The 21879-nt window shown below is 37.4% G+C and overlaps 1 protein-coding gene across 6 annotated transcripts in view; it reads right to left on the bottom strand.

Annotated features, from left to right (window-relative positions):
- The window catches only part of DISP1 (dispatched RND transporter family member 1), a 172339-nt gene that overhangs the window by 15821 nt on the left and 134639 nt on the right, over positions 1 to 21879 (bottom strand). For all 6 annotated transcript variants that reach the window (XM_074385234.1, XM_010340918.3, XM_039463484.2 and 3 more), the window contains 5 exons: positions 17274 to 17303; positions 8874 to 8997; positions 7943 to 8070; positions 7484 to 7581; positions 4563 to 4660 (listed from right to left, as the gene is read on the bottom strand). In XM_074385234.1, the coding sequence (XP_074241335.1) occupies positions 4563 to 4660; positions 7484 to 7581; positions 7943 to 8070; positions 8874 to 8997; positions 17274 to 17303 (478 nt within the window). The remainder of the gene's footprint in view (positions 1 to 4562; positions 4661 to 7483; positions 7582 to 7942; positions 8071 to 8873; positions 8998 to 17273; positions 17304 to 21879) is intronic.

Below are 21879 nucleotides of genomic sequence, written 5' to 3'. Positions count from 1 at the left end.
GAAAACAAGCATTTCTGTTAGGAGGCAGACAACAGGATCAGAAACAGAAGCTATCACTTTTGCAAACCAGTGCTGTCTGAATTATGAGTATAAATGGCACGTAATTTAAACAAAATCTGGAGTTTGAACTAAATGTGCTATAAACACAGGCAGGCAACAATTGAAACATCTGCTCTCACTGAGATATTATACTAATTACCAGACATTCTCTTGAGTCAACCCACCAACAATTAAGGTCGCCTGCTCTCTATCACTTGGTTATGCCCCATTTAACTTCATAGTTGTTAATAATCAAGTAATTCAGTACAACAACCAGGATTTGGGGGTTGGTGGAGAGAAACAACCGCCAAGTAGCCTTCGGACAAGTCTGCTCGAACCACTGTAACAACTAAAAACCCTAACAGCGTCTTGAACTGGGAGACTCAAAAAACGGTACAGTAATAATCTGAAAGCTGAAATATTAACCAACAGTTGTTACTTAAGTTATCAGATGAACATATTATCTCTATAAGAAAGATTTATTATTCCAGGTTCATAGCAGAGTGTGAGACTAGAATACAAAGGTGTTTATAATTGGTAAAAATGGTATTTAACAAGTTAACATGATACCATAATCTTTAAGGTAGACTTTTGGGGCTTTGATCACCTATTTATTCATTTGTTGGTATGGATCTATAACTTGCCATACCAACCATTCATTTTGACATGTGTCTTGAGTCTGTTTCTCAAATTCTCACAAGAGGACCACAGTACTACTCTCTTCCTAATTAACTGCCAAAGTATAGAGATAATGCTCTTAGTTGATGACTCAGAAAATACCTACTAAAAACATGTAGTTGTACTGATCTTGCCAGGGATTACAAACTTAAACTCACAGCTGCCCGATCCTTATCATCAACTCGGTAGAAAGACAGACTTAGACAAGCAGAACACATCTATTCCTTTAGATAGTCTAAACTATGCACATGCAGCAAGCTAAACCACTAGAAAGCCACATACTTAGATTTCATTGCTTTGATCTGTTATAGAAATGATGTTGCTATGTTTTCTTGCTACCAGCCTACGTATGTTTTACAAATCAGCTGAATGTTAATATTCTATCTCTTCTAAGCGCACTGTTAAGAATTTTGTACACAGCATCATACTTTTTCTTTTTCTGAGATAGAGTCTCACTGCAACACCCAGGCTGGAGTGCAATGGCATGACCTCAGCTCATTGCAAACACTGCTTCCTGGGTTCAAGAGATTCTCCTGCCTCAGCCTCTCGAGTACCTGGGATTACAGGCACATGCCATCATGTCTGGCTAATTTTTATATTTTTAGTAGAGATGGGATTTCACTATGTTGGCCAGCCTGGTCTTGAACTCCTGACCTTGGGTAATCCACTGACTCGGCCTCCCAAAGTGCTGGGATCACAGGAGTGAACCACCATACCCGGACCCACATTTCTTTTATGAAGACTGTGGGGGAACTGTCTCCTCCCACCTCAGCAGGAGGAAAAACTGGGTTTCTAAAAAAACAAATTTGTTACCTTCTTTATATGACTTTTGTTGCTGATTGTGAAATTCTTTTTGTTCTGGCTGCTGGGAGGTTAGAGATAAGTTTGCGGTTCCCATGAGCAAATGTACAAGATTGTGGGTTTGTATTATTACATGCTAAATCTCATCCTTAGCTTTATTATTTTCATCCAATTGTTTTCCCTTCATGTGATTCATTTAACTTATTTATCTTATCTTTGCATATGCTTTTTTGTAAACTACCTCAACATGGTGATTTTTATCATCTATCTATCTATCTAAATCATCATGTTGAGGTAGTTTACAAATATATATACATACATATATATAGAGAGAGATGAAAGTATGTACTACTTTTATTTATGAAAGCTATCATGGCATAGTATTGCTTACTGGCTTTTGAATCTCAGAGTCTAACATGTACTCATGGAATAAACTGCTACCTCTTTAAGAGAAAAAGGATACTATTCCAACCACAATGACTTTTTAAGCTTCATTTGTGTGGGAAATGGCATATACAGAAAACAAAAAAAATGGAGGAAGTACCTTCCTCACTGGAAGCATAAAGCAGAGTGGATAAAGGCAGGCTCCGGAGTTCAACTTGGCTGGGTTCCAATCCTAGATGTGCCCCTAACCACAAATGTGAACTCTCCTCAACTAGAAAATTGGCTATTTAGTGTTTAATTCATTAACACTGTCATGAGGATTAAATGAAATACCCTATTAAAGTATTTAGAACACTTCCTGGCACCCAGTAAATACTCACTAAATATCAGCTGTTAATTAACTGAGTGAATTCAGTCACTCAGAGTCTTCAGGAAACGGAAGGTCTGAAAATCAACCAAAGGTAGAATAATGAAGACAAGAAGGAACAGAAGTTAATGAACTACACTCATCCAAGGTCTATAACCAGGCTGGCTTAGCTTCTCTAAGCTTAATTTATCATCTGTGAAAATGCATTATAAATTCCAAGGTGACAGGTCCATTGTGAGTGATGTACAAGTACCTAGCATAAAGTCTTGCACATGGTAAATATCACTACACATTTACAACTTGAGAGTTAAATTTTTGTATAAGAAGTATACTCATGCATGACAAGGAGAAATAGGTTCACAGCCTTCGAATAAGGAACTGATAGCTGTAGAAGAGAAATAGGACAAATAAAAACTGATCACCAATTAAGAAACTTCAGTCTGTTGATAGATTGTCTGTGGCTTTGGTCTACGTGAAAGGAAGATGGCCAAAAACGATGAGTTCGTGTCCTTTGTAGGGACATGGATGAACCTGGAAACCATCATTCTCAGCAAACTGACACAAGAACAGAAAATCAAACACCGCATGTTATCACTCACAGGTGGGTGTTGAACAATGAGAACACATGGACGCAGGGAGCGGAGCATCACACACTGGGGTCTGTTGGGGGGAAATAGGGGAGGGACAGCAGGGGGTGGGGAGTTGGGGAGAGAGAGCATGGGGAGAAATGCCAGATATAGGTGATGGGGAGGAAGGCAGCAAATCACACTGCCACGTGTGCACCTATGCAACAATCTTGCATGTTCTTCACATGTACCCCAAAACCTAAAATGCAATTTAAAAAAATTTATCATTTCTGCAAAAAATAAAGAAAGGAAGATGGCACTGACAGAAAATCCTAATACCTTAATTGACTGGAAAGTCATTGTCGAAATGTGCAAACAGCCTCTTAGAATGACGGATGGGGTACATCTAGGTGATCTGGGACCATCTAACTAGGTTACCTGGTTAAGATACTTAGTTCTTAGAAGGTACTCATGTTAGTACAATGATACTGTTGGTTTGGGTAATCTCTTCTTTCCTTTCTACCACTTATTTCATAAAGAAATTTCCCTGTTGATAGAACAGGTGACTGCATCAGGTTGTCAGGCTAGCTCTCAACAGGGCACAAGATTTGATTTTTAACTAACCAGTTATTTTACATTTTAGCGTTATGCTGAGAACACAAAGAGTTCCTTTTATGCTGGTTGCTATGCTCGGACAAGTTCATTAGTGACATCAGATAGCAGTTTCTATTTAGAGAAATCAACCCTGAACATATAAAATTGACAGCTCTTCCAAACCCAGAAGCTCCCTACATTTTCTGGTGCTGACATGTTTTTGGCTCTAGAGAAGACTGAGAGACAGAGCACCTGTTTTCTTGAATCCTGGTGTCTCCCAAAGCAGCAAGGTGTTTGGCATTCAGGGCACTCTGGATTGGATTACTCTCGCCAGTTACGTAGATACTGTATTTATGCTCTTTGATGTCCCATTTCCCAGCCTGCTCCCTAAATTTCCCTTTGAGGTCACTGGCCCAAATGACCCATTGAATTGCCAGAGAGGCAGGCATTTAATTGCATAATTAAGATGCTGACAACTGCCTCAGGGCGGGAAATAGGGAACAATGAAACTAGGTTAGGAAATCAACAATACAAGGAAAGAATAAAAACAGTCTTAAATACTATACTGAAAAGAAATATTCTGTGAAATAACAGAAAACACTATCAACAGCCAGGGACCATGAATTGGGAAGAAAAAGGAAGATGGTATTTTTTTTTTGAGACGGAGTTTTGCTCTTGTTACCCAGGCTGGAGTGCAATGGTGCAATCTCAGCTCCCTGCAACCTCCGTCTCCTGGGTTCAGGCAATTCTCCTGCCTCAGCCTCCTGAGTAGCTGGGACTGCAGGCACGCGCCACCGCGCCCAGCTAATTTTTGTATTTTTAGTAGAGACGGGGTTTCACCATGTTGACCAGGATGGTCTCGATCTCTTGACCTCGTGATCCACCCACCTCGGCCTCCCAAAGTGCTGGGATTACAGGTGTGAGCCACCGCGCCCGGCCAAGATGGTATGTTTTAAAGTTGAGGAAGGAAACATGGATGCTTTGATCCTGGGATCTGAGAGAACGTGAAGCTGGCCTGCTGGGAGTTTCCTCCTCAGTAGGTAAGCCTCTTAAGTACTTCATCCGATCAGACAAAGGAGCTTCAATAATACAACTTATTTGTGCTAAGGAGATTTTAGTTTTATTTTACATACCCTGGAATTATCTACATTGCACATTGATTTAATTGCAGGTAAATTCCATAATGTCTCCCCTCCAGATGAAGTAAATACCATTCTGGAATATCGGTCACCTGGTGAGATGAAAAAAAGGAAAGAAAAAGGTTTATGTATTTATTTCATATGACTCAGGATTCAGAAATAATTCAAACTGGGAAACCACATGGACAGTTCATTAGCAGCAGGAAATTCTTTCCTTTGACAAATTCCAGGAGAAAACATTAAAAGAAAGATTTAAAAGCAATGCCATAATATTGTCTTAGTGCAAAACCTTTGTCTACTCACTACAAGTTAAAATTGTATGAATTATATGGCAAATCTATTTTTGGTCAGACTATAATTAGGAAGGTAAATCCATAAGAATTTACAACAGGAAACTAATTGAATATATCCCTCTTAATTTCACAACACATCAGCATAATAAAAAAAGATGCACTAGGAATACCAAGAATGGATTATAGGGATGTTCTCCCTGGCAGTTAACTCGAGAGGAGAGATGGTGGGTGACGAATTTAAAAGCACTAAAAACAGTCATCTAAGTTCAGAATGCTGGCCATATTCTGGTTGAGTACATAGTCTCTCTGGTATACTAGAGTCTAGAAAAAATATTCTGAAAATCAGATTAACACAAAATATGTTTCTGAATAAGGGAGGTTTTATGTTATACCAGAAAGAGCATGCATAGTCTGTAAACTCAGATTAGGGAATAGCCAGGTCCTGTCATTTACTAGCTATGTGACCTTAGGCAACTAACAACTTCTTTGAGCCGTGGTTCCCCATTTGTAAAATGGAGACAGCAATATCTGTCTCAAATACTTGTGATAATTAAATGAGATAATAATAGGTGCCCAACAATATTGTTTCTGCATCCTCAGAACAAAAACAATACGCATCACATATTAAAAAATATGAACCACATAAAACAAAGATTAATTTTATATTAATTAAAATGCCTAATTGTGCTAACAAATCAGCTGGTAAATTTATGAATAAAGCTTTATTACAAAAGGTTTTATTTATGATTATGAAGTTTTGGCTATTGTCTTACGTTGACTGATTTTGGAGAGCAAAATCTGCCTGGTAGAAATGGAAACATTTCATTTACATAGAGCTGATAATGGCTTTAGTCATGGTGGAATATACTTATGAGACAATATTTAGTGTTGACTATTGAAATGTAAACAAGACTGTCCTTCATGAATTTGGTAATGTTTTTCCTGGTTAAGATCATAACTAACAGATGTTGGTTAAGCAATAATATATAGTATCACTTTGATTGAGAGAAATAAACCAGCCAGAACATGCAAGTAACCAGAGTATAACTTCCTAATTTTTTTTTTTTTTTTTTTTTTTTTTTTTTTTTTTTTTTTTTTTTGAGACGGAGTTTCGCTCTTGTTACCCAGGCTGGAGTGCAATGGCGCGATCTCGGCTCACTGCAACCTCCGCCTCCTGGGTTCAGGCAATTCTCCTGCCTCAGCCTCCTGAGTAGCTGGGATTATAGGCACGCACCACCATGCCCAGCTAATTTTTTGTATTTTTAGTAGAGACGGGGTTTCACCATGTTGACCATGGTTGGTCTCGGTCTCTCGACCTCGTGATCCACCCGCCTCGGCCTCCCAAAGTGCTGGGATTACAGGCTTGAGCCACCGCGCCCGGCCCCTAATTTTTTTTTTTTAAGAGAAGAGACAAAAAACGAAACATGTATTGCTTGCCGGGATCAGCATAAGATTCTGCCTAATCTACTATCTATTACTATACAGAGTAAGTGGTCAAAATGAAGACCCTGAGACTTGGTAAGCTCCAGAAACATCAACGATCCAATCAGGTCATCTAGTGTTTGATTAGGTGTTTGAATAAGACAGGAAAACATACATTTAACAAGGATTTTCAACAACAGCAAAAGCTGAAATCAAAAGAACTTTAATGTTAATATTCACTTAATTAAAAATTACGATATCCACAATTCCTCAATCCTAATCACTACAGCTAATCAACGGCTTACAGACTTCTATTCACTTCTTCTAGGCTGTGCCTTCCTTCTTTCCTGGCAGCTGCAGAGTAATCAGGCTGACTTGATGTTACGGCAAATTTTGGGTAGTGAATTTGCTGCCAATATTTAGAGATCGGATGATTCCACATTATAATCTGGATTTCTGACCTCTGGCAAGTTCTTGCAACATTTGGGCCCTCATTTCTAGAAGACCATCTTTTGCTGCAGCTAGGTAGCAGCTGACTTCTTTCTTTGTGGTAGATGTTCCTTAGTGTTCCACAAGCACCATCACTTCTCTTGTCATACCTAGCTAGCTTTATTCACTTGTATTATAAGCCAGGCCCCTGAGGCATTCAAACTTTGAACTTCTGGACTTTATTTTTTTTGTCTCTCTATCTCTACTGCCTAGTGATAAAGAAGCATACAGAAGGCTCTTAATATAGTATATGCTTTTTGAATGAATCAGAACTTAAAATCATTTTCTGAATCATTTTTGAATGAATCAGAACTTTAAATAATTTTGAAATAATTCAACAGATTATTTCAAGGTTTAATCCAAAAACATGTACATGTATTTGATCTAGAAATAAATAGTACAAGGAATTTTTAAAAAGACTTGAAATGCTGGGCAAGGTCAAGAATTTCATTATATTTATATCTTCCTTAAAATGAGAAAACTCAATCATTACTTTTTTCATTAATTTTAATAATATAATACATAAATTCAGACTAGTAATTGACTAAACTAGAGAAGTAAAAGTTAACTAGCTAAAATTTCTTTAGGTTCAACACCAACAGTAAAGCTGCGTGACTAGCCACACATGACTATCAGTCGAGACTATGATCACGTTCAATTGCAACTGCTAAGAAACCACTGAGCGGTTTGTTCATCTATGATGCCACTCACTTGGAACGTCGCAGAAAAAGCTGTCTTTGTGGAAGTTCCAGTCAACTTCTCTTTTCTCTCTTTCATAATGATCATCTGACCATCTATCATCCCGATGGCTGAAATGGAACAACAATTTGATCTTTGATAAAGTTCGAGCCATTGCAAGGCTGACAAGCATACTGAAAACAGAACTTCCTCAAAGCTATGACCTACTTATTCCTTGATATTAAGTTGGAAGGATTAAAAGCAACCAACATTAATTTTCTCATTTCTTAAAAAAAAAAAAAAAAGAAAGAAAATCTTACCTTTTCATCCTACTACACAAAACCTTAAAACACAATGAAAAGTCAAACTCAGTGGCAAAGATTTTTGAGCCATACATTTTACATTTAAACTTTTTGTTCCAGCAGTATTTGAAGAGGAATTCATTAAGCAATGTTTTGTCTAAAAGTTATATAAAAATAAATGATCCATTACCTTTTGGCTTGTTCATCTGCATATTTAAAGGGATAATTTGCTAATGTTGCTTTGTATCCTGTATTATTCACCATATTATTCCATGTGACCAATCTCTGGCCTATTGCTGTTCCTCTTGGTTCAAAACCCTAAGGCAAAATTACAAGCTCTCATTAGTGTAATTCATTTCAGACTAAGTATAGTTACAATAAAAGCTTGGGAAAGCAATGTCAAAGTGATGTATAGCTTTCAACAGAAAATACAGCTGTTCCTCATAATTCCTCCAGCGGTGACTGCGTTAAAACAAGATGCCTTGACATGATAATGATCACCTATTTGCTGTGACAAAACAGTTTGATTCTTTGGTATGTTACATGTCTAAGGAAAGAGGAAAAAAGTATCAGAAGTTTAACTTTCCAACTTATGCCTAGGCATTTAGTAAATACTTATTTTTATCTTATGAAAATTATGATCAAATTAAATCATGTTACGCATTGTTAGTATTTTTACAAAGAGTGTATCATTATCCTGGATCATATTTTTTTCATTATTCCAATCCAGAGAAACATTTACTTAAAAACAGACTCTGCTATCTGTTAGTAATACTGAAATTCCTTTAAATTCTCTGGCAGAAAACAGAGATAGTGTTAAAGACACTACAAGAATATTTTTATAGAAGGCAAATTCTCCAACTTACTGCTTTTTAGCTTAAACATGGGGACCAAGAAAGAAACCCTCCCGATTTTTGAGGTTAAGCAAGTTCCTTGACCTTTGAAGAAGCTGATAATACAGATAAAGTACTGACTTTACTTTTCAGAAAGAGAATTGTCTGCTTACTGACAGCTTGAGGTTTTTAAAGGAATGGGTTACTAAACAACATAATGCAACATGTATTAAAATACATAATTTTTGGAGATGATTTTAGACTAAAGAAAACATAAATGCTACTTACCAGCAATGGATCAGAGAAGTCAGGAAGCTCTGGGACTAATATTCCAACCAAGGCACAGACCACGATAAACATGGTGCACATGCCTAGGACCCCCACCGGCCAGTCGGCTATCAGGGCTGCATAACTACAGAACACAAAGAAGTCACAAGGAAGGCCCTTTGCAGAAACATTTTAGCTACCAAGAGAGCAATTAGTAAAATCTTTGTATTTTAGCCCAAATACAGGTATTTATCAATAAAATATCTAATGGGATTATAAGTATTTGTATGTAATTGCAGTAGAAAGTTACAAGATCATTGTCTCCTCTTTTCTGTGATAAAGTAGCACTTTATGCCCCAGGCTACTGAGAGTCAGAATAAAGTTCATACATGACAAGTAACATTTTGTATCTACATCTATGCCTGTGAAGTAGATATAAAATATACACTTCATTAGTGGACAGAAAATTTTAACAGAAGCTCCATTCTCTTTGCAGTCTCTTCCAGAACTTTTGTTTCTCTAGTTATTCCCTTTCTCCACACCTTCACTCTCAGTTCTTAAAGAACTCAGTCTATATACAGGTTCATGTAGTGCAAATCTTAAAATAACCAAACCAAACACTTCCCATAAACCTGTAACTTTCCTTCCAGCTAAAACTGCAGTGAATCTATCTACCAGATATGTGAGTTCCATGAGGGCAGAAATTCATCTGATTCATTGAGTGTATTATCTTTTAGAACCTTTTAGAAGGTGATCAATAACTACCTATTGACCAAATAAACAAACACCTGGTGCTTGTACTCTCTAGCTACTACAATCTGGTTTTATCTCTTTCCACATGTGGAGAACTGTCTCTGTTACCAAATCCTACCACTGGGCCCTTTCTTCCAGATGCGCTTCCCACACCCTCATTGTTACCTCACATTGAAAGACCTGTTCCTGTATCCCTTCCATAAGGTCCTGGATCACATGTTATTATTTTGAACACTTCCAGATCTTTTTTTTTTTTTTTTTTTTGGAGACAGAGTCTTGCTCTGTTGCCCAGGCTGGAATGCAATGGCACGATCTTGGCTCTCTGCAACCTTGGCCTTCCAGGTTCAAGTGATTCCCCTGCCTCAGCCTCCCGAGTAGCTGGGATTACAGGCACCCACCACCACACCTGGCTAATTTTTATATTTTTAGTAGGGACGGGGTTTCACCATGTTGACCAGGCTGGTCTCGAACTCCTGACCTTGTGATCCGCTCACCTCGGCCTCCCAAAGTGCTGGGATTTCAGGCGTGAGCCACTGCACCTGGCCGACACTTCCAAGTCTTAATATGAACTGAGTACCCAACAGAAGCTGACTAAACTAAACTTTCTCTGAAATTCAAAATGCATCCTGCAAACTTCTGGTTTCGTGAATCTTTATTAGAAGAAGAAAAGCAAGACAAAATACTTAACTTGTGGACCACTACTGTCAAATTCTCAACAATGTTAGCTCATTTGGCTGCTGCAATGGCTATTTCTGGCTCACCTGAAATAGGATTCTTACTCATATATTTCTGAGTTATTTCTTCAAAATCATGCTAGTAGTTACAAATAATTCTGGTGGCTCTAAATATCAGTCTGAATAAAAGCTACTATATGTCTCTAAGAATAGCTTGCCAATTTTTTTTTAATTTTTGTATTTTTTTAATTTTTATTTAAAAAAAGAAAGAGAGGAAGAAAAATAAAGAATAAAAGAGAAAGAAAGAGGAAGAGGAAGAGGGAGAGAGAACGGAAGTGTTGCTTTATTGCCCAGGCAGCTTGCCAATTTTTATAATCTGCTGTCTTAACTGTATAGATCTGGCTTTTGCTTCAAATTATAATTCTAATAAGGATATTAAAATACAGCATAATTATGCTTTAAGGGAGCATGTGGACAGGCGTTTTTCACTGCTGCTCTTTTAAAGTAATCTTATAAGGCCAGACTGGGTTGCTCACACCCGTAATCCCAAAACTTTGGGAGGCTGAGGCAGGTGGATCACCTGAGGTCATGAATTCAATACCAGCCTGGCCAACATGGTGAAACTCCGTCTCTACAAAAATACAAAAATTAGCTGTGAGTGATGGCACATGCCTGTAGTCTCAGCTACTTGGGAGGCTGAGGCAGAAGAATTACCTGAACCCAGGAGATGGAAGTTGCAGTGAGCAGAGATCACATCACTGCATTCCTGGGTGAGCAACATTCTGTCTCACAAAAAAAAAAAAAAAAAAAAAAAAAAAAAAGAAAGAAAGAAAGAGAAAGAAAGAAAGAAAGAAAGAGAAAGAAAGAAAAATAAATCTTATAAAAATAAATAAACACATATACACATACATACAAGGATGCCCTTATTCAGAATACCAGTTTCTCTTGTGCTTTACATAAATTATCATCTCATTCAATTCTCACAACCACCCTTTGAGATGAAACTGAGGCATAGACAAGTTATAGAACTTATTCGATGTCACAAAACTAGGAACCTAGATAGTCTGGTTCTAGAGTCAGGCCTTTTAATCTCTGTGTTGTCGCTTCTTTCTTTAGACACAACAGTAACTAGAAACATTAGGAATAACTACACTTGCCACAGATGTCTGCTTCCTAACACTTATGATGAAAAATTCCCAGCCCTACTAGTAGTTGATTTCTCTATGCAAAATCATACAGCTTCCAAGTTTGAACATTATTCACTATATTGCAAATTTTTGATTTAAAAACTCATTCAGGAAAAATGATGCTAGATAAGGCAGAATAACTTTTTAGAATAATTCTGGATATAAAAAAGACACATAAATGACAATAAGTTGATTGTGGTTGTTCAAATGTAAACACCAAGTGGCTAGAAGCTTTCACACATCTAGAACACACCCTGTGCAATAATATTCTCTTCACTTTATTTCCTCTTCCACCAAATGCAAACTAAGATGAAAGTAACTAGTTTTGAAGCAATAAAGTCCTCTGTCTCGATAGTACATTTGAGACTACATTCATTGCTTCAGACTTAAAAAGAGTCCTTTACATTTTAGATCATTAAAATATCAGCCCTGTGAAATGAAAATGGCCCCTGGCTTACATGGTTATTCATTACATTTTATTTTAAATGGATCTATTTTCTCTCAAATGAATCCGAAGTTATGCATTTTTACCCATTAACATGTTATCAATAGAGGGCAGTAGGCCCCAAATTGCTTCATATTCATACTGTGGTTTAATTTACCCATATAATGACTTTTTATTTTGTGTTCTTGAAAAATCTGCACACACATGTATAGCGACCTTCAAAACCCCATTCAATAATTGCTTTCTTTCCTTTGAAAACATTCAGTTTTGATTTTACAGCACTGCTACACACCATATACGTGCACTGACTACGTATGGAAACTTTATGGTATTAGTGATTTCAGCACATTTCTTCCAAACCTGTTTAACCTTACTATATTACAATTCTACTTCCTTACACAGCGGATGTTTCACACGCTAATCCTTCCTAGAGATAACTGTTTGCACTCAAGAAATGGGATCACCATCTGAGTATATAAAACACCATGGGGGAAAGCCCAGTCATTCTGAGTAAGTGTTCCTCAAACAAGTGTTTCTCCTCAACACCACAAAATTGCTGAGGCTAATTCTACTCCTCCTGCTATCTATGTGAAGTATATATATAGCGTAGCTGTGGGTACCACCTGGGAAACAGACTTGCATGTGCAATGTGAAATCCAGACAATGGTTGTAATATCAAGATAAAAATCTAATAAAGTAGGAAAATTGGAGAAGTAAAGGAAATTAAAAATGGCCTATAAATCTCACAAACATATATATATGTATATATATTTGATGATGCTATATATATATATATATATATATATATATCCTGTACATTATTGTCTTTGAAAAGTGAACCACATGTGCAGAAGAATTTTCAAAGGAACCATTCTTTTAACTATATTGTATTCTTCTGCATATCAAATCCTTGTCTTTCGTCTGCCTGCTCTAATATTGAAAATCTTTAGACACCACAATATAATGGTAAATGCAGCCCATCTCTGTAACACCTGGCTTATAGCAGGTAGTCATTTTCCAGTGAAAGACCAGGCAACAGTTTTCCTGGAGGCCCTGCTGCTGTACTAGCTGCTGAGGATAGGGCCCACTCTTTGCAGGGCATTGCTGTATAAAAGTTCCCATCATTTCCTCAATAGGTTAAGTCTCAAATAGGAGACAGATCTGAAGGGCTCATTCTCCTTTTACAGAAGAAGAAACAGAAATAACAGAGGCAATGAAACGCGTTCGCGGGTGAACTGTGGATCTGAGTTAGCAGGCATGCTGCCTGGTACCCTGGTCCAGGTGTTACTGCCACGCTGGAGTTTTCACTAGTACTCAATGGAAGTCCCTCAAATACAGTCAGAGATTTTCAGTCACCTTATTATTGGATTTATTCTGGAAATAGATCAGAAATAACTGTTAAAACAAATAAAGTATCTTATAGAGCCAACTTATGCTCAAGTGACATTAAAATGGGGGCCAATTTTAAGTGGGTTATTTATATTACAGTAACATACCCCATATAATAAATTTTCCTCTTAGCTTACAAATATTTGTTTCCTTTGTTCTTTGCTGCCTTCTTTCTTCTCTTCCCTCTGAACAGAAAACTGTGTTTCAGATGGTGTAAGTCAGTGCCCCATACTAGAGGCTTCCTTTTCCTCAACAACCACTGGATCTTCAATCCCTTACAGTCTGGCTTTTGCTCTCATGACTCTTCTGAATTGCCCAAGTCAACTAACTATTCTTGGCTTTTATATTCCTTGACCTGAGCAGTATTTAACACTGTTAGCTACATCTTTCTTTCAAAATCCTTTCCCCTTTGGTTTATTCCTTTCTGTTTCCTTTAATAACTCTTATTCCTCTTGTCCCTTAAAGATAGGCATTTCAAAGTGTTATTAAGTCATAACTCTTCCAGTGGCACCAACTATCAACTTAGTGGGAAGAGTGACTGAGGTTTGAAAATTTAAAAAAAAAGAATATGCAACTCTTTTATTCTTGTGAAGTAACAAATTCATCCAACAGTTAGTATTAAATAGTAAGGATGCAAGACATTCTGGGAATACACAGATGGCAGACTTGGATGTTGCCCTCAGGAAATTTACAGCCTAATACAGAAAATAAAACAGGCACACAAGTATCTACAAGACAGGTAAAAAAAAATACATTGTTTTTAGAGGGGTACAGATGAAATGTTTTGTGAATTCAACAAGGGAAGCAATAAGTTCCAGCCAAGGTGCAAAAGGGGAATCAGGAAAGGCTTTGCTGAAGATGTTGTATATATATGCATATATACTTAAAAGATATTAGAACTTTGCTTAATAATACCAAGTTAATAACAGAGAATGAATCTTTTCAAAGTAAAATTTTTAGTTATTTGCAAAAGCCCTATTACTTACAGAAAAGTAGAAATTCATTTTCTTTCTTTTTTTTTTTTTTGAGACGGAGTTTTGCTCGTTACCCAGGCTGGAGTGCAATGGCACGATCTCGGCTCACCACAACCTCTACCTCCTGGGTTCAGGCAATTCTCCTGCCTCAGCCTCCTGAGTAGCTGGGATTACAGGCATGCACCACCATGCCCAGCCAATTTTTTGTATTTTTAGTAGAGACGGGGTTTCACCATGTTGACCAGGATGGTCTCGATCTCTTGACCTTGTGATCCACCCGCCTTGGCCTCCCAAAGTGCTGGGATTACAGGCGTGAGCCAATGCACCTGGCAAAATTCATTTTCTTAATGTGCCATATTTACTTGCATACCTCTTTCCCTTTTTTTTTCCTTTATTTATTTTTGCAAAAATGAAAAGGGAATTGGATAAAATATGATATATATATATACAATGGAATATTATTCAGCCTTAAAAAGGAGATTCTAATACATGCTACAACATGAATGAACCTGGAAGACATTATACTAAATGAAATAAGCCAGTCACAAAAGGAGAAATACTGTAGAATTCTACTGATACAAGGTACTTAGAGCAGTCAAACCCACTGAGGCAGAAAGCAGAATGACAGTTGCTAGGGGCTGGGGGTAGGGGAAAATGGGGAGTTAATGTCTAATGGGTATAGAATTTCAGTTTTACAAGAGAAAAACGTTCTGGAAATGGATGGCGGTGATGGTTATACAACAATGTGAATGTACATAACGCCAATGAACTGTACTCTTAAAAATGGTTAAAAGGCAACTTATATGTTATATATGCAACACATATAAACATGTTATATATACAATGTATAAACACATATAAACATAACATTTAAAGCATATCAACATGTTATAACTATGTATCATATAAACCTGTTATATAGGCCGGGCGCGGTGGCTCAAGCCTGTAATCCCAGCACTTTGGGAGGCCGAGGCGGGTGGATCACAAGGTCAAGAGATCGAGACCATCTTGGTCAACATGGTGAAACCCCGTCTCTACTAAAAATACAAAAAAAAATAGCTGGGCATGGTGGTGCGTGCCTGTAATCCCAGCTACTCAGGAGGCTGAGGCAGGAGAATTGCCTGAACCCAGGAGGCGGAGGTTGCGGTGAGCCGAGATCGTGACATTGGACTCCAGCCTGGGTAACAAGAGCGAAACTCCGTCTCAAAAAAAAAAAAAAAAAAAAAAAAAAACCTGTTATATAACATATAAACCTATGTTACATATAACATATAACCCTATTATACATATTATATATATGAGTGCTCTCTCTCTCTCTCTCTCTCTCTATATATATATATATATATATATATATTTTTTTTTTTTTTTTTTGAGACAGGGTCTGGCTCTGGCACCCAGGCTGGAGTACAGTGGTGTATTTCAGCTATGTACAAACTCTGCTTCCTGGGCTTAAGAGATCCTCCTACCACAGCCTTCCAAGTAGCTGGGACTACAGGCACAAACCACCATGCCTGGCTAACTTTTTGTATTTTTTTGTAGAAACAGGTATCCTCAGGTTGCCCTGGCTGGTCTCAAACTCTTGACCTCAAGTGATCTGCCTGCTTCAGCCTTCCAAAGTGCTGGGATTACAGGCGTGAGCCACAGCATCTGGCCTATTTGTATATTTTATCACAATTTTTAAAATAATTTTTTTAATAGGAGAATTTACTAATTAATATTTATGTAGTACTCTCACTTCAAGAGAGGATAACTCTCTTGAGGCAGGCTTCAGTGTTATCAGCATCTGAGCTTCTTTGGCAACTGAATTTCAAAGATCACCTAGAATTTTGCTTTTTTTTTTTTTTTTTTTAAATAAAACAGAGTCTCACTCTGTCCCCCAGGCTGGAGTGCAAGGGCACAATCTTGGCTCACTGTAACCTCAGCCTCCCAGGTTCAAGTGATTCTCCCACCTCAGACTCCCAAGTAGCTGGGATTACAGGCACCTGCCATCATGCCCAGCTAATTTTTGTATTTTTGTAGAGACAGGGTTTCTCCATGTTGGTCAGGCTGGTCTTGAATTCCTGACCTCAGGTGATCTGCCCACCTCGGCCTCCCAAAGTGCTGGGATTACAGACATGAGCCACTGTGCCCAACTCACGTAGAATTCTTAAATGTAATGACATATCTGGAATTACAAGGTGTAAGAACATCTGATGAGAAAATGCTTCTTTTCAGGAACTCATCTATTTAAAATTTTCTCTGTTGAAAGATAAGCCTTAAACATTTCCACATAAAAGAATACTTCCATTGGTAACAAGATTTTTTTTTAAAAAAAGACAACTTCTCTGAAATAAACCGCCATGAATTCAAGTCATGGTAGTTGGCAGGACAGTATCTCTTTCCTCACTAAGAAAGCCACTGAGAAGCCAATCTGCTGCAGGAAGGAATGCAAAATAACTAGACAAATATAAATGTTTACACACAAATTGATTTTATTTTATTATTATTACTTTTTTGAGACAGAGTCTCAGTGTACTCCAGGCTGGAGTACAGTAGCATAATCTTGGGTTACTGCAACTGCCACCTCCCAGGTTCAAGTGATTCTCCTGCTTCAGCCTCCCGAGTAGCTGGAACTACAGGTACGTGCCACCATGCCTGGCTAATTTTGGATTTTTGGTAGAGATGGGGTTTTGCCATGTTAGCCAGGCTGGTCCCGAACTCCTGACCTCAGTTGACCCACCCACCTCAGCCTCTCAAAGTGCTGGTATTATAAGCATGAAACATTGCACCAGCCCTAGACACAAAAAGAACTTAATAGGGTTAGAAATCTACCTTAAGATTAAAACCACTTTTGGAGATATGGAATTCCTCAGGTAGCCAACTCATGGGAAATTTATTTTTCTTTCATAAAAATATGAATGAGGAAAGTGGAAAGAACAGCAAAATATGGAGAAAATACTAGATGGGAAAAAGCATGCAGGTAAGTTTATTATTTAATAAGATAACCCAGATTACTTTACCTTTTTGGTAACTTGAAAGGTCTGGATGGTCTGAAAAAAAAAGCAAAGGAAAAATGATCAAAAACAAAGCATCATAACATAAACAAAGGCTTTACATATGTGCTGAACATTTTACTTATCTCTATTACAAAGAATCCTGGAAGTGTTTAAAAAGACAATCTATTTGAGAGATTTTAAACAAGGAATTGGCCATTTTACATACTAGCAGAGAGAGCTCTAGTGGCTAGTCAGGAGGCAGAACCTTCCCAGACTCCATATCACCCTCTCCTGATGGAATCATAGCTACATTGTACAATATTCTTCTCTGAGATCTATAGCTACCAGATTCAGTCTTCTCTCTCATAACAGAAATCCACATCCCTAAGTCTCCAATCTAAGCTGCTTCCTTATGTAGCAAAGATTCTAACACTTAAAAAAAATAGGACATTAATACCTTCTTGTACTAGAAATATTCTATTCCCTCTTCAAGATACCAGCTGCTTCTCCATTTTTCAATTTCTTAATATCTAACTTCACAATCCACTTCAACAGATAAGGGCTTGTATTTCCAATTAGCTCTTTCCCATAGTTCATTTTATTATTCCCTCTCATCCTCTATACCTCGCCTCCCAGATACAGGATAAGCATGCTAAAAAAACTCCAAACTCAGTCTCAACCTCCAAACTCTGTATTCCCACCAGATTTGTTTTTTCCTATTTACCGGAGAGAATTTAACAAATATTTGTTGAACAAATAAAAGTACACTGGTTATCACAGTGTGGTCTAAAGACACCTGGGAGTTCCTGAGACCCTTTCATGGGGTCTGTGAAACCTCCCTTTCCCAACTATAGATCTCTGTAAAGCCAGATTTTCTTCATATACTTCATATATTTCAATCAAATGGCATATTGCCATAGATGACACAAGCAAATATGAGAATCCCGCTATCTTCTAGTAAGCCACATGTCAAAGAGATTTGCAAAAATGTGAAACAATGATACTTATCTTGCCAAAGTTTTTTTGTTTTGAAAAATATAATTATTTTTCACAAAAAAGGTTATTCATGTTAACATGCAATGGGCTTATTATTTTTAATGAGTTTCATAATTTAATATTTGTCAGTTCTGATTCCAAGATGCTACATATCAGCTATAACACATGAACAAAAGCTCTCTGAAGGTTCTCAACAATTTTTGAAACTGTAAAGGGGTCGTGTGACCCAATGTTTAAGAACCACTACGCTAATATATTGAGGATATATAAATGTTTGCTGACTGAATAATTGAATTACCTAGCTACATAGTCTTTCTTAACATGAAATCTTTCACCAGACTATACTACACTTGGAGGAAACAAAACAAAATGTAAAAACCTGTCGTCTACACGTTCTTCTTTAAACTATTACTCTTTCAATAATTGGAACCCTACCCTGGAATTTCTTGAAGATTTAAAGTTCTCTTTCCTATTTTCTCTCTCGGTTTACATCTCTCACTCAGATACACGTATCCATTCTTAAAAAGAAACATTTATCTAATTCCTAGTATATCCATGAACGAGACAAAAAGATTCACAACTACACAGAGCTAACATTCTAGAATGCACTTTGCGTTAAAATGTTGATATGAAAGATGCATGCGTTCTAAATTTCAAGCTTTACTTACATGCCCTCGTTATGGATTCTAAGCCCATTAAAATATCAAAACCAAGGAGATGGAACAATCTCAGAAGTTGCAAGCACTGAAAAGAATTTTAGGGACTATATATTCCAATTCCATTGCAGCTTCATATTTAGAGATGAGCCTCAGTTTGCCTTTGGTCTCTCAGTGTCTTAATAGTGGAGCTGTAGCGAGAACTCAAGTCTCTTGATGCCTAATTTACTTTCTCTGTCCTGTGAAGATTGTAAAACCAAGGAAGAAAAGTCCACAGGGCAAAGATAAAGTATTAGGCCGGGCGCAGTGGCTCAAGCCTGTAATCCCAGCACTTTGGGAGGCCGAGGCGGGTGGATCACGAGATCAACAGATCGAGACCATTCTGGTCAACATGGAGAAACCCCATCTCTACTAAAAATACAAAAAATTAGCTGGGCATGGTGGCGCATGCCTGTAATCCCAGCTACTCAGGAGGCTGAGGCAGGAGAATTGCCTGAACCCAGGAGAATTGCCTGAACCCGGTGAGCCGAGATCGCGCCATTGCACTCCGGCCTGGGTAACGAGAGCGAAACTCCATCTCACAAAAAAAAGATAAAGTATTAATCTCTTATACAGAAAAGAATTATCTTTTCTTTTGGCAGATGTGGAACTTAAAGTCTGAGTTTCCACTAAGCACAGCGTAAGAGAATATGCTGCTTTAAGAAAAAAGATGAGATTGAATATTTATAGCATTATAAAGGATAACAAAAATGCATTATTTTTATATATGTACGGTAAAATCATTCATTTTAAAAAATCTAAAAAAGATGTTCGATACATAAAAAGGAACTATATCTTATTTGTATTCCTATCTTTATAACTAGTATACTGTATGGTTTTTTTGTGGATGTCAGTTCAGTACATGCTGGTTTAATGAATGGTAATCTTTCATTGCTTTTCTCACATTCAGCAGCTTTGAAGTAAGTAGACAATGAATTAAAAAAAAAAGCAGGAAGCTGAGGACATAAGTATTAACATAGGTAAATTTTATTTTGTTTCTCTTTCTGAATTTCTCTCTCTCTCTCTCTCTTTCTCTCTCTTCATTACTTCAGCCCATTCCTATCTGTCAATGCTAAACTCTTTCAACATTTTACTAAACTCTCTAAGTTTCTCTTTGTGCCTCTGTATCCTGTAATATAGGCTCTCTGATTCAATGCTGCAGGAGCCATTAGTTTGTTGGTTAATCAGAAAGCTTAATTAAAGAGAAACATTTTTTGAAATTCTATAAACATTCATTAAATAATAGTAACTTAAACATAAATGTCAATCTGTTGTTACATAAACCGTAGACATGCTACATCGTCTATGACTTGAGTGTTTCAGGACTTAGAATACTTGTGCGTATCCTGGCTATACTGACTGTAATACACATCTAAATTTTGATGATTTTTTTTTCCAAAATCTTTTGCAATTTTTTCTTCCATGCCTAATTCAACAGTAAAATTTTTTGTAGCAATTAACTTTTATCTAGGTTTCCTAAGGCTACAATTTTCTTTTCATGAAAATAACTTTATCTTTTAGCACCGATATATAAATGAACTAAAAAATTGAAACAGATGACCTAATTACCAAAACAAGCCAACTGGCATGCATGGGTTTGGTAAGCACACTTGTCAAATGCTGGGGGCAGAGGGGGTGGCTGTAGGAGACAGCAGCCGCCTGACCTGCAGCACTCAGCTGGCCAGGGCCATCCAAGCATGCATGGAGAGACGGAGCATAGGGCAACTCCAGTGAGCTGGTATGAGCTCAGCAGCTTTACACAGAGTGGGCTTTCAGTGAACACAGTCACATCTGAAGAAGCCATGAAGCACATTTAGTTGTTTTGGTGAATCTACAAAAAGACTCAAAACCCCTAAAACCTGTATTTTCAAATACAAATACATATTGATTTTTCAATATGAGTTTTATTGAGATATAATTTATATACCATATAATTCACCCATTTAAAGTGTACAATTCCATGGTTTTTAGTATCTTCATGAGTTATGCTAGGAAAGAGTATGTAGTTAGGTAATTCAATTATTCAGTCTGAAAATATTCAGTCACAACTATACATTGATTTTAAATTTTTTAATTAAAAATTTTCTTTTAGTTGTTCATTTCTTTAACCATTTTATTTTATTTTATTTTTATTTATTTATTTATTTATTTTTTGAGACGGAGTTTCGCTCTTGTTGTCCAGGCTGGAGTATAATGGCACGATCTTGGCTCACTGCAACCTCCACCTCTTGGGTTCAAGCAATTCTCCTGCCTCAGCCTCCCAAGTAGCTTGGATTACAGGCATGTGCCACCATGCCCGGCTAATTTTATATTTTTAGTAGAGACGGGGTTTCTCCATGTTGGTCAGGCTGGTCTCAAACTCCTGACCTCAAGTGATCTGCCCACCTCGGCCTCCCAAAGTGCTGGGATTACAGGCCTGAGCCACCACGGCTGGCAAATTATTACTTTTTTTTGAGACAAGCTCTTGCTCTGTCACTCAGGCTTGAGTACAGTGGGACAGCTCACTACAGTCTCAATTTCCTGGGTTCAAGCAATCCTCCTATCTCAACCTCCTGAGTAGTTGGGACCACAGGTGTGTGCCACCACACCCAATTAATTTTTTAAATTTTTTATTTGTAGATATAGGGTCTCCCTACGTTGCCTAGGCTGGTCCTAAACTCCTGGGCTCAAGTGATCCTCTCTCCCAGCCTCCCAAAGTGCTGAGATTATAGACATGAGCCACTGTGCCCAGCTTATACATTGATTTTAAAAGAATATGCTATCTGAACACCAGTGATTAAACTATTAATGAACTATGAAAACAAACTTATTTTTCCAGAAAGTAAGGCACTGAACAATTCCTTATATACAAAAATCTTAATTTTTCATTCCGTTTTCTGCTTACACATCCTTAAAAGTACATCTTGAATTTCCAAGAGAAATTAAGAGATTTTGTTCTC

The sequence above is a fragment of the Saimiri boliviensis genome, chromosome 14 (genome assembly GCF_048565385.1).
Source record: "Saimiri boliviensis isolate mSaiBol1 chromosome 14, mSaiBol1.pri, whole genome shotgun sequence".
Taxonomy (NCBI): Eukaryota; Metazoa; Chordata; class Mammalia; order Primates; family Cebidae; genus Saimiri; species Saimiri boliviensis.
This window is presented reverse-complemented; position numbering and strand designations above follow the sequence as displayed.